This window comes from Bos grunniens, chromosome 16 (genome assembly GCF_055505025.1).
Source record: "Bos grunniens cultivar Pamir isolate PY7600 chromosome 16, Bosgru_T2T1.0, whole genome shotgun sequence".
In the NCBI taxonomy this organism is placed as follows: domain Eukaryota; kingdom Metazoa; phylum Chordata; class Mammalia; order Artiodactyla; family Bovidae; genus Bos; species Bos grunniens.
In genome coordinates this window covers 55901181-55914489 of record NC_141180.1, presented here as the reverse complement: position 1 = coordinate 55914489, position 13309 = coordinate 55901181, and the positions used below count along the sequence as shown (strand labels likewise).

At 41.1% G+C, this 13309-nt stretch overlaps 1 protein-coding gene across 3 annotated transcripts in view; it reads right to left on the bottom strand.

The window, feature by feature from the left end:
- DUSP10 (dual specificity phosphatase 10) overlaps nucleotides 1-13309 on the bottom strand; it is a 74889-nt gene that overhangs the window by 36230 nt on the left and 25350 nt on the right. For all 3 annotated transcript variants that reach the window (XM_086342727.1, XM_086342729.1, XM_086342728.1), the window contains exon 3: nucleotides 2426-2797. In XM_086342727.1, coding sequence (XP_086198853.1) covers nucleotides 2426-2797 — 372 coding nt within the window. The remainder of the gene's footprint in view (nucleotides 1-2425; nucleotides 2798-13309) is intronic.

Here is a 13309-nt window from a genome sequence, read left to right as displayed (position 1 = left end):
GTTTACATCAAACTCTCTGTGGATGCTATTATGTTTCTAAAACAGGGTGTATTTTTCTTAAAGCAAGACTGTAAGATTTCAGTTTACTCAATGATATAACAATGAAAATTTAAAAATTGTGCCTGTGCAGGGTGTGATGTGGAATTGTTTCCAGCCTTTAATGTTATTTATTTTTGTTTTGTTTTGTTTTTAGAAAACCAGGTAAGCCTGAATAATTTATAAGGAATGTGGATGCTTTGATTGAAATCCTTAGACCCTAAGCACATCTTATGCTACTCATTAAATAGAAAACAATTTCTTAACTTCCCCCAACTGGAACTAAGACAAAAAGTTGTACTCATGACATTATATGTCAACCAGGATGTTCCTCATCTACTTGGATGCAAACTTTTCTCCCTTGGGGCTCAAGATTTGATTCAGATATCATTAACAAAGAGTTTAAGGTATCTTTGCATCCACAAGCATTATGCATTAGAACTATTGTAACACTTGACTTACAGAAAAATCCAAACAAATTTTCTGGCCAACCCAATAATAGAGCCTTGTAAACACTGCCCACACTTCTGGCCCCAGTGTCTGGCCTTGGAGTCAAGAGCATTAGGCTCTGGTCCCTTCTCTAACACTAAAGTTCCTACAATCTAGGAGAAGTCACTTTACTTTTCTGAGTTCAATGACCATTCAGAATTTCCTTCCAGATTGAACATTTCATAGGCCTGCAAAACCAGGCAAGATCAGCAAGAAAATGCCTGGGCCAAGTGACCAGAGCTGCCAACTCTACAGCAAATCTACCTACTTCAGTGGCTGATAAATCCAAGTTTTTGTGTTTTTTTTTCTGACAAAAGAGTATTGAACTTGAGTGCATTCTTCCTGAGACAGAGGCCAGTGACAACTTGCTACAATATTTAGGAAAAGGACTGGGTCACTCTTTTGTAGTAAGAAAGACTAGAGTCACTTGAGAAAAAAATTGTTGAGTGCCAGGTCCTCTCCAAGTGATCATTTAAGCCTTGCAACAGTTTGAGGCTTAGAAGCAGCAAAAGTTAAAGTTGAGGATTAGGGTTAGGCTGGTCGTTGCTTCTCTGTGGAGATTAAAGCCTGCTGCTGCTAGAATTTTCTCTCCTTGGGAACTACACGGGCTATACCATTCGCTCTTTCCTACTTCAATGAGCCTGGATGAACTAAGGAAATCTAGTATCATCTCATGAGCGCTCAACCTCACACGCTTTGGCTACACAACTTTTAAGAATGGAGAGACAAAGCAAACAGAAGGGGAATACTACTCCCCACTCCCCCCACCACCTTCGCACTGATGTGATACATAAAGATGTTCACTATAGCACTATGTTTCTGAAAAATATCCTTCAGAAACGATCCTTCAGCAAATGCTACCTTGACCTCAAGCATTGGCAATTAACTCAAGGTAAGATGAGATGGCTGGATGACATCACTGACTCGATGGACGTGAGTCTGAGTAAACTCCGGGAGTTGGTGATGGACAGGGAGGCCTGGCGTGCTGCGATTCATGGGGTCGCAAAGAGTCAGACACGACTGAGCGACTGAACTGAACTGAAGGGAGACATGGATAAGCTTAGAAGTCTGTGTCATACTTACAATACAGCCAGCACTCAGTACCTGCAGGGCATCGCTTCCTGCATCCCTCTACTCCTGTGGATAAAATCCACAGATGTTCAAGTCCCTTTATATAAAATGGCACAGTGCAATCAGCCCTCCATATCCAGAAATTCCATCAGTGGTTGGCTGAATCTGCAGAGGTGGAACCTGTGGATCTGGTGCTGTGCTATGCTTAGTCATTCAGTCATGTACAACTCTTTGCGACTCCATGGATTGTAGCCTGCCAGGCTCCTCTGGGGATTCATGGGAAGCCCATGGGGATTCTCCAGGCAAGAATACTGGAGTAGGTTGCCATGCCATCCTCCAGGGGATCTTCCCAACCCAGGTCTCCCTCATTGCAGGTGGATCCTTTACTGTCTGAGACACCAGAAAAGCCCACCAGAGGGCAGGCTATATTTAACTCCCTACAAGATGCCAAGAAATCTCAGTAGACCATATACTCACGCACCTGTTTTGGCCACCAACTTCTTCCTTTCTACCAATTCTTTCGATATGATGTCATAGAACATCTCAATGCTAACCCCTGCCACTTTTTCACTGGGAACTGGAGACATGAGGTGGTCTCACTGAATGGATTCCCAACCCAGTTGAATGACTGTACTTTGATAACCATGGCTCCAAAACACTTGCTGGGTTATGACTTAGGAGAATACCCTGCACCAGGTGGGGGAGCCCAAAAACACTTCCGTGGAGCTTTTCTGCAACTCAGGCAGAAATCTCGGACCTGCTATCAAAGCAAAAAAGCCGGAGGGAAAAGGAAGCCAGAAGACGAGACTTCCCCATGGGAGATAGTTACCGATGAACTCAAAAGCCTCTTCAAAGTACTGCCGCAGGTTCTGCTTGTTGCTGTCGGTGGCCGGCAGCCGCTTGTAGTTGAACAGGCCTTTCTCGTAGTGGTAGAGGGGCAGGTGGGTGGTGACGTTAATGACGTAGCCAATGTTCAGGCGCTGCATCGTCTCCAGGTCCTGAGCGTCCTGCTCGTTGCCAAGGAACAGGAAGGGCAAGATGGGTGTCAGCTCCGCGTTCTCAATGTCGGGGGTGCTGGGGATGGATTGAGGTAGCATGCTCGAGGCCGCAGACGCGCCGCCCCCCACCTCCCGGCACTCTTGGAGCTGGAGGGAGTTATCACAGAGGTTTTCATGGTTCTGCTTAAAACTGCTAAGTCCACCTGCAACACAAACACAGGAAGTGAGAATGACTCCCACCTCGAACTTCAGAGCTGTCAGAAGAATGAATGCGTGTAGTTGCTTATTGCATTTTTAGAAAGAAAATCAAAACACAAATGAAAGTCCCTTGGGAGACCCAGGACAAATTTTGGAGGCTGCATGCAGTACTTTGGAATTGTGCCTTTTATACAAACTGGGGCATGTTCCCCTGGAAAGAGTTCCACGAAGCATCAGGTAATTTCATTAGCCGCACATTTGATCTGCCCCTAAGAGTCATATGCTCAGTGGCCTATATACAGCCTTGCACTTTAGGAGCCCAGGAAGGCACAGATGACTTCCTCGGGTGTAGAATTTCTGCCAGTAACTAACTGGGCAATGGAGGTGTGTGACTTGCACCCTTTGTAAGCTCACCTCACCCAGAAGGCCAAGTTTGCTCCCAAACAAGAGAGTGGTTACAAGCAAAGACCTTAGAAGAACCCAGATTATCTTGGTTATAATCCCAGTTCCACCACTTCTTGGGTCTGTGATCTGGATAAGTTAATTTCTCTTTCTTGGCCTCAAATTCCCCATCTGTAAAATGAGGGTAATGGCATATACCTCTTAGTATGATTAGGAATCTGGTATACAGGGATCCAGAGGAGGCAATGGCACCCCACTCCAGTACTCTTGCCTGGAAACTCCCATGGATGGAGGAGCCTGGTAGGCTGCAGTCCGTGAGGTCGCTAAGAGTCAGACTTGACTAAGCGACTTCACTTTCACTTTCATGCATTGGAGAAGGAAATGGCAAGCCACTCCAGTGTTCTTGCCTGGAGAATCCCAGGGACAGCGGAGCCTGGTGGGCTGCTGTCTATGGGGTCGCACAGAGTTGGACACGACTGAAGTGACTTAGCAGCAGCAGCAGCATATAGGGATCCATACAAAGTATGCAAACCTCCCCCTCATCAAATGCAAATCATTTATGAGAATATATATCTTAAGGAAATCATCTGACCAAAGATATCCAGCTAGATGCATAAAGATGTTCACTATAGCAGTATCCGTTTTCTAGAAAGGCCAAGTAAGAAACAAAACCATTTTTGAAAAGAGAAAAGTTGTCAGTCACCCAAGTGCAATATTATGTAGCCATTCAGAGTTGTGAAAGGACCATGAAAATAAAGACTATGTTTCTATTTAATATTAAATGAAAAAATCTGATTCAAAAATGTTCACCATCCACATGATCAAAAGCTAAAGAACCATGCAAAAAAGAGCACTAGTTTAAATTAGGAAATGTATGGATTATAGTCTATTGCTTAAATTTTTTCTTTAATATTTGTTAGATGTGTTTGTGGGTAAGCCAAAAGGATTATTATGAAGGTCAGATTACACAGTGTACATGTAAGGGCTATGAAATCAGAGTTGACAGTATTACCTACTCAGTGAGCTCTAATTCTTATCCATCAGACACACTCTGGCCTTGCCTTTGAACACAGGCAGAAGCTGGAGATCGCCTAGAAGCTGAAAGTCATCAGAACACATTTACCACTCCCTCTCTCCTCCAGACGGATGCCTTACTTCTCTCTTGATAGTTTGAGGAGATAAGAGAAGAAACATAAGTGAACAGGATATGGTTGTGTTAAAATAAATAAAGGAAGTTGAACTGTTCACCAGTTTCTGAATCTATGTCCTTCTCCATTTCAAGTCTCATCTCTGTCAACCACATCAGGAAGCTTCAGGCTGTACCCCAAGACCAAGTCTCAGTGCGGCTCACAGCCAGTGCACACAAGTTGTAAAAACCCGGGAAATCATTATTTTTATTAAGATGCAGCCATGACTCAAAGTGTTTTGAAAGGAGTAGTATCATGACCATCTGTGTCTAAGCCTATTTGAAAAGAAAAACAAGAGCTACAAATTCATTTTAATTAATTTCTAGAATTAAACTCTGCCTTTACATCTTATTAGTTTATTCTGCTATGAAATAATGATTAAAATAAAAAGTTTGTCTGGATCCAAAGGGATCATTTTTCAAGCAGACGGAAGAAATGGAGATTATCAGTAAAAACTTCATTAGTGAATATACCTAAACAAGAATTTGAAATTACCCACCGTCACCAACACAAGCTCCATGAAAGAGACTGAAGAGTTATTTAGAAGTTTGCTCAGCTTTGGCTCCATAAAATCCTAGTAAACAGTTCCACACCAGTTCTGTAATGGGAACCTAGTTCACTTTTTTTTTTTTCCTTAAGAAAAAGACAGTTGTTACACTTTTCCATATAAGATGAGAGGACAGAACAACAAAACAAACTCAAAAGAAGCCTTTAGGGGGTAGGTGGGGGGGCAGGGAGACTTCTCTGTGTTCTTATTTAGGGTACTCAAGCTGTAATTTGTCTTAAAAGCAGCTAGTTTGGGGGAAAAAAATGCATGCCAGAAAACCACACACACAGAAAAAAAGCAACATAGAGCTTTTTAAAATTCTGTCTCTACACCTCCTTCCCCAATGACATCAGCTGGAGACTCCCCACCTGCCCAGTTGCCATAGCAGTTACACAAAGACATACAATGACATCAGTTGGCATGATATCAGCTCTTTGAGTGCAAACAATACAAGAAGAACTACTTTGTTTAAGGCCTTTGGTGCAACTGTGTTCTGGGGAGCCAATGACGTAATGCTAACAGGTGGCATGAGCCTTCCATTTGCCTAATGGGGGGAAAAAGCCCATGGGGGAGGGGAAGAGAGGGAATTGGAGACAGACAGACACAAAATGCTCCGGATCCCAGGGGGTGCTCACATGCGAAATTATGTGTATGTTTAAGCCGTGTGGGAACTCTGTTCGTCGAATCTTTGGAGGCAGAGTGCATAGAAAAGGAAATATTCTAATTCACACATATTAACTAGACAAGGAAACGTTCATTGAGGGATATGAACAAACAGTCTGTTCAACTGCCAGTCTGCTGACCAATGTCAGCATCAGTTCTCCCTAAGGGTCATGCACAGCAAGATACTGCAGTTAAAGAACTCTGAGGATGGTGCTTACAGCAAAATGAACCAGTAGAATCTTATAGTAGTGGCTTTGACAGAGATGTCTGTAGGGAGGACTGTTTTCTTCCCTTAGGGCTTTGGAAGTGAAGGGAAGGAGGAGGGCTTATGTGGTTCTCTCTTCCAAAGACTTTCCCTCCACCCTACCTCACCACATCCCACAGAAGCTGAACAGACTAGTCACTTCATGAGGAGTTTTGATTACTTTGTATTTGTTAGGACAACATAGGAGCATTACAAGATGACAACTAACAACTGAAGTGGAAGCAGTGTCGCATGGTGGTTAAGAGAAGGGTGAGAGACAGTCAAATACAGACTGCAACTGTGATTATGTCTCATGAGAGCTGTAAGACCTGGTACAAATCTCTTTTCCTCACTAAGCCTCAGTTTACTGATCTGTGAAGTGGGCATAATATCACCTACCCAAATTGTGGTATAGGATACCTATGTAAACATATGATCGGGCATTTGATAAGTAATATTTCATTACTACAATGTCATCATTGCTGCTGCCCTCACCTTCAGCAGATCTGCTGACTCTGAAGTTTGTGAGAACCCTCCACGCAGTGCCGTGACTCTGAGGCCAGACTGAATCCCAGCACTGCCAAACACTGGCAATGAGACCTTGTACAAGGTCCTTACCTCTCGGCTTCTTCGCTTCCCCGCAGGTGAAACAGGGTCACCTGCCTTATCGACAGTCTTGAGAATTAAACTGATTTATAAGAATAAAGTATTTTGAAACAATATATAGCACATATTAAGCACTTTTTTCATTACTTTGGAAAACTACCATTTTAAAGATCTAAAAAAAAATTCTAAGACAAATACCATGTGATATCACTTATATGTGGAATATAAAATATGACACAAACAAATCGATCTATGAAACAGAAACAAAATCATGGATAGAGAACAGACTGGCAGTTGCCGAGGGGGAGGAATTTGGGGGAGGGGTAGAGTGTGAAGTTGGGGTTAGCAGATGTAAACTTTTATATATGGAATGGATAAACAACAAACTCCTACTGTATAGCACAGAGGACTATATTCAATATCCTATGAAAAACCATAATGGAAAAGAAAATTTTAAAAAAGAATGTGTATATAGGTGTAACTGAATCACTTTGCTATATACCAGGAATTAATACAACATTGTAAATCAACTACATTTTTGTAAAAAAAAAAAAAAAAAAAACTAGATATCTCAAAAAAAAAAAAAAATTCTAAAGAAGCCAGAAAAGGAGGAAAAATAAAGTACAAACTGAATGAATAAAAGAGCTTTAAGATATGAGGTTATCATCCAGAAAAAAATCTGCTTAATATAAAGACTCTAAATGATAAATAAGCTAATGTTCCAGAGTTTTTATTTTAAAAGTTTATTGAAAACGAACTAGGAACCAAGGTATCTGAGCAATTTTATAGTTTAAATAATATACTTTTATTATAAAGAAAGCAACAGCATTGTTTCCTAAACAATGAAATCTGATTTCATTTTCTTTGTCCTAGCTTTCCCAAGAAAAGTCTGCATGTCTTTGGATTCCTGGTTTTGCCAGAGGAGAATTGAGTGTTTTCAATAAAATCCCTCTTCTCCCCTCCCTCCCCTTCTCTCTCCTGTGCCCCCAAGTCCCACTGGCTGAGCGATCTCTATAGACACAGAACTGCTCGAAGTTATCAGTGCAAATATTTCCCAGGCATGGGCAACAGAACTGGAGGCAAACATTTCAAACCTTATCTCAAAACCAGGTTCTCTGCCAAAATGAGTATGGTCAGCACGTGGATTCTGAATGGCAACAACAAAGAATACACAGCACCCCCACAAAACACGTAAAAATGCAACTGGTGCGTTTCCTCCAACAGAAGGTCAGTGAGGTGAGAGTACCACTGAAGCAGTGGATTCTAGTTGAAGTGGGAAACCTCTCTCTATAGATGCATTTCAGCTCCTGTAGCTGTTTTGGCTATTCCAGCCCTAGAAACACAAGAGCCCTCGGTAATGTGATTCAGAAGCAGTGCTCTGGGTGGCAAAATAAAGAAACTGCATCCAAATGCAGAATCTATAAGCAAGACATTTCCATCTTTCAACGATGGCCAGCACTTTGACACACCAGCTTTTTGGCTGTACACTAAGTTGAAAAGAGAGCATGTTCCAGAAATCTAATAAAAATGCTCACTGAAGGTCAGCAAATGGCATGAACATCCAAAGAAAAGTGGAAGGGGGTGCAAGATGGACTTTGCTACAAGCCTGCTTCGAGCATATTCTTTGTCATTCTTTGTTGTCTAGATTTTCTTACTGGGTAACTCGTTTTTTAAAGTAAAGTGGTGCTTAATGATAGTAGTTAAGAACATAGACTCTGGAGCCAGACTGCTTGTGCTGAGAATCATGGTTTCTCTAACTAGCTGTGTTACCTTGGTGAGTTATTTAACACCTCTGCACCTCAACTTCCACACCCATTATGTGGAGCTAACAGAAGTGTTTATGTCATAGAGCTCTTAATATGGATAAGATGCTACATGAGTTATTACCACTATAAATGAGAAAGCGATTGTTAGAAGATGGGTCCTTATGGATACTATTTTGTGGGTCCTCTGTGGAAACTGGAGTCCATCTGAGCAGACTCTCAAGATCCTGTTCTCACAAAGCCTGAATAAATTGGAGCTGACGTCAGGCTTCCAGAGTTGAAAGTCTCAAAGACAGAAGATGGGATTGGGGGAGTGGGGGAGTGGGGGTGGAGGTGGGGGATTGTTTCATACTTTTCAGGGAAGAAAATCACCCACCTTAACAGGAGAGAGGAATATTAGGATATTATAGGATATCAGGCATATAATCTAGATCCACAAAGATTACTTCTACCTCTTATTCTCTAAGAAATTGTCTTCATAAGTCATAGATGCAACAGGGGATTTTATGGTAGGAATGGTTTCAAGTTCAATACCAGAAGGTATCACCTAAACTGTTTTATGATCAGTTGTGCCTCCAGGGAATGCATATCCTTTCCCGAGGGAGGTGGCATTAAAGAGGGAGAATGAGTCAAAAGTACTGAGTCACCAGGTGTAAGGTAAGAACAAAAGGGATAAAAGAAACAACTTTGTTACCAGGGGAAGAGAGAAACTTAGAAGGCTGAATCCAACCGTGTTGCCGGTGGAGACTGTGAGTCAGAGAAGAGTATCCCTATGACCCTTAAAATGCTGTCATTTCATTGCTTACATGTGAACTGTCCAATGTGTGAAAAAAACATAAGCAACAAGTTACCATAAACGTTAAAACTCTTTAAGAAAAATTAGGATCTTGAATTCAAAGGAGCACATTTTTATTATTTGGGCAATATTTGTGTTCCGGGAAGATATATCTGTTCATTTATTAGTCCCTTGCCTCATGGATTTTTTTACTGTCTGTTCTCTCTAATAGGAGATACAAGTTCTCTACAGATGTATTTTCAAAGCCAACTGTAGAAGGTAGTCTATTATATACCAGGCATCAGGGAAAGAGTGCAGGAATAACCTGATTTAAATCCTTTTGTACACAGGACTTAGCTATATGTTATAGGAAGACAGGTGATTTGTTGATATATTTGATACCAATAACTGTAGGTAAGAGATCAATCTCTCAGTCATGGATGGGTGATCAATCTCTTTTTGGAAATAATTTAGGTAAGTTAAAAGATACGTAAAAGGATCTCTCTGGTGTCTACTTTGCTGTTGCTAAGTCACTTCAGTCGTTTCCGACTCTGTGTGACCCCATAGATGGCAGCCCACCAGGCTCCCCCATCCCTGGGATTCTCCAGGCAAGAAAACTGGAGTGGGTTGCTATTTCCTTCTCCAATGGATGAAAGTGAAAAGTGAAAGGTAAGTTGCTCAGTCATGTCCGACTCTCAGCGACCCCATGGACTGCAGCCTACCAGGCTCCTCAGTCCACTGGATTTTCCAGGCAAGAGTACTGGAGTGGGGTGCCATTGCCTTCTCCGGGTGTCTACTTTACCTAGTGACAAATCATAGGTGGAAATTACTTCAAGAATGTCCCTCACAAAACTGTCTTTCCAAAATAACTATTACCCCTATCTTTACATTTAATAGTAATTTAACAAAGTTATATTTAGTGATGTTTTAAAGGGAAAAAAAAAAACAGAAAAGTCTTCAAAAATTTATGCCAGAATATTCTCAAATTTTGAGTTAATAATATGGTCCTTTCATTGAATTTTCTGCTGGACAAAAATCATAATTTAGACTATTAATGCTTACTTGAAATAGACATTCCAGATTATTTGCCATCCTTTCTACTACAAAAACTCAGTAGGTTATAAAATCTAGCACTGTGGATCAGCTAATACTTAGCTATAATATGTATCAAGAGCTATAATAATTTTTGCTCTTTCCTAAATCTTTATATAAGATGCAATGTGCTTTCAGCTAAATATTTGTTTCTATATACTTCTATACTTCTAATTATTAACTTGTTTGGGGGCTCTGACTTCTTGTGTTTTAAAATATATCACTTCCTTCTTTGACAGAATCTTTATACTGCCCTTAATGGAAAGAATTTTTTTGTTGTTAATTCCTGCCTAAATATTTACCTCAAGAAAGCAAACAGAGTCAGAAAGATCCAATGACTTAGGATCTTTGATTTATAAAAACTGAAAATGAAGCTTTAATTGTATGCATTCCAAGAAACGCTGACAGGGGCACGTTTTTGTCAAAGTTTAAAAGTTTCTCCTTCTAACCTTATCACCCTATCCTCAGCTCAGAAGCTGTCCCTGCTCCCTCCACTCTGGCCACAATCAGCTCATTCTCCGTATCTAATAAGTCTGTTTTGGTTTTGTTTTGTTTGTTTATTTGGTTTATTAGGAGATAGACAAAGTGAAGGGGATGCAGAGGTATAAAATTCCAACTGTAAAATATGTAAGTCATGGGGATGAAATTCACAGCACAGGAAATATCAATACTATTGTAATAACTCTGTATGGTGACAGATGGAAATGAGGCTTAGCACGGTGATCATTTTGCAGTGGATAAGAATATTGAATCACTATGTTATACACCTGAGACTAATGTAATAAATGTCGATTATAATCAACAAAACACAAAGTGAGCTGATTTTATAGTATTTAAATAATAGATCAACAAAGCTACTTTAAAAACAAATCAAAACAAAACAAAACCAAACAAACAAAAAGCAACAAAAATGAAGTTGAACGTGGAATGAATTTTGAGTTTGGGATCAGCAGATACAAACTATTTTGCATAGAATAGATAAATAACAAAGTCCTACTGTATAGCACAGGGAAGTAAATTCAATACTCTGTGATAAACTATAATGGAAAAGAATATGAAAAAGACTCTGTGTCTAGGTATAACTGAATCACTTTGGTGTACAGCAGAAATGAACACAACATTGTAAATCAACTATATTTCAATAAAATGAATTTTTTTTTAAAGTTACCTCACTACAGAATTGGTGGAGAAGAAAGCTGGGGATTAAATTTCAGCCTGCTGAAGTAGCTCTCAACTGCACACAAAAAAGGCAGTTTCTTGTTACTACCCTTGAAGGGTGGTGCACTTGTGTTGCCCCTTCTTAGCATTCGTACTTTAAGGCTTTAATGAGTAACTAGCGTTTGGGATAGAGCAGTTTAATTTGTGTGTATTTGAAGAACATGGGCAGATTGTTTGAGAGCATACTTCGCTCTCCAAGTATGTAAATACAGCCTGTTTCTTTAAATCTGTTACCTCATTTATTTACATTAGAACAGAAAGCACTGCCAGAAGCAACAGCTGATGACAGTCATACAATTTTCCACAAAGACAACAATTAAACAGCTTTGTGTTCTTTTAATGAGCAGATGACTTTTCTGAGAGAAGGCTTCAAACGTAGTAAGATCGCTGAGTTCCCACAGCCAGGAACCCCTCAGGTTTGGCAGAAATCACTGTGACTTTAAGGAAAAACACCCTTTGGCCCCCAGTCCTGCCAGCCCTCCTGTGTTAGCCTCTCTTTCCTCCTCCCCACCCTCCCCCTGCCTCTCTCACAAAACACTTTGGAAAGAAAACAAAAGGGAGCTTCTACCTGGAACATGTCTGATGCTTAAATGTCCAATGAATCCGCACAATATTTTTGAAACCTATTTTTAAAGAGTTGAAGTGAAGATGGGAAAAGTGGTCAAGCCTCCCTCCTGTCCCCCACCGCCCCCCACCACACACACCATGAGGCCCCTTAGTGTAGAGAACACCATCTTTACATCACCCTCCCCATTCTGCCTCCTAAAAGTTTCAGGAAGCACCATCTGGAAGGCAGAGAGATCAAGCCAGTTAATCCTAAAGGAAATCAACCCTGAATATTCATTGGAAGAACTGAAGCTGAAGCTCCAATATTTTGGCCACCTGATGGGAAGAGCAGACTCATTGGAAAAGACCCTGATGCTGGGAAAGACTGAAGGTAAATGGAGAAGAGGGCAACAGAGGAAGAGATGGTTAGATAGCATCACCAACTCAATGGACATAAATCTGAGCAAACCCCAGGAGATCGTGAAGGACAGGGAAGTCTGGCAGGATACAGTCCATGGGGTCGCAAAGAGTGGGACATGACTTAGGGACTGAACAACAGCAGCAGCAACCTGGAAGGCAGGGGGTAGGCATAATTGATTTTTCCAAGTCGCTTCTTCAGCCTGAGGGGCAAGAGAAGTTGTCCATGCTCCCTTAGGCCAAGCCTAGACTGGTCAGAGCTGACCTCTATGGGTCTACTTGTACCCTTCTTCCCCCAGTCTGTCCAAAGTCCCACATTATGGTCCTTATTTTCATTGGGAGTTCATCTGCCATGAGACTGAGCTTCACATCCACTCACAAAAATGCCAATTAAAGAAATTAATGCAATAGTTTTTCTTTTCAAGACAGAGCTTTGGGATTCAATCAAGGGAACAACTTTCTGCTACAAAGTGTCCCTATCAAACTACAGATTGAGTATATAAAGGGGCTGATAGAAAGACAGCCAAGTTCAATCCTCCTGTTCCTGAAAACATTGAAAGTTCAGATTTCCTTCTGGTCCATCCACATCTAAACTTTACCTATTTCATCCCAGGCCAACCAGTTCCTAGAGAAAGGCACATCTTGAACACACAGCTCAGGCCTATGGGTTTTCTAAACAGACACACCTGATGAACACAACTTTTAAAATCTCTTTTAGGGACTTTCCTGACCGTCCAGTGGTTAAGACTCTGTTCTCCCAGTGCAAGGGGCCTAAGTTCAATCACTGGTTAGGGAACTAAGAACCTGGAAGCATCAACTAAGACCCAACGCAGTCAAATATATAAATAAGTATTTAGAAAATCACTTTTATCTGAGAGCAAGTCCTCCCAGACATTATGAGATTTGAGTGACAGGCTCATGATGCCCCTTCCCTCTCCCCTCCTTTCTCCCTCCCCACCAGTCAGGGTCCGATAGGAGGAGATGGATGATCAATATATAAAACACAAATAAAAGATAATGATTAATGACGATGAGGGCCATGAGGTGCCCTCCAGGT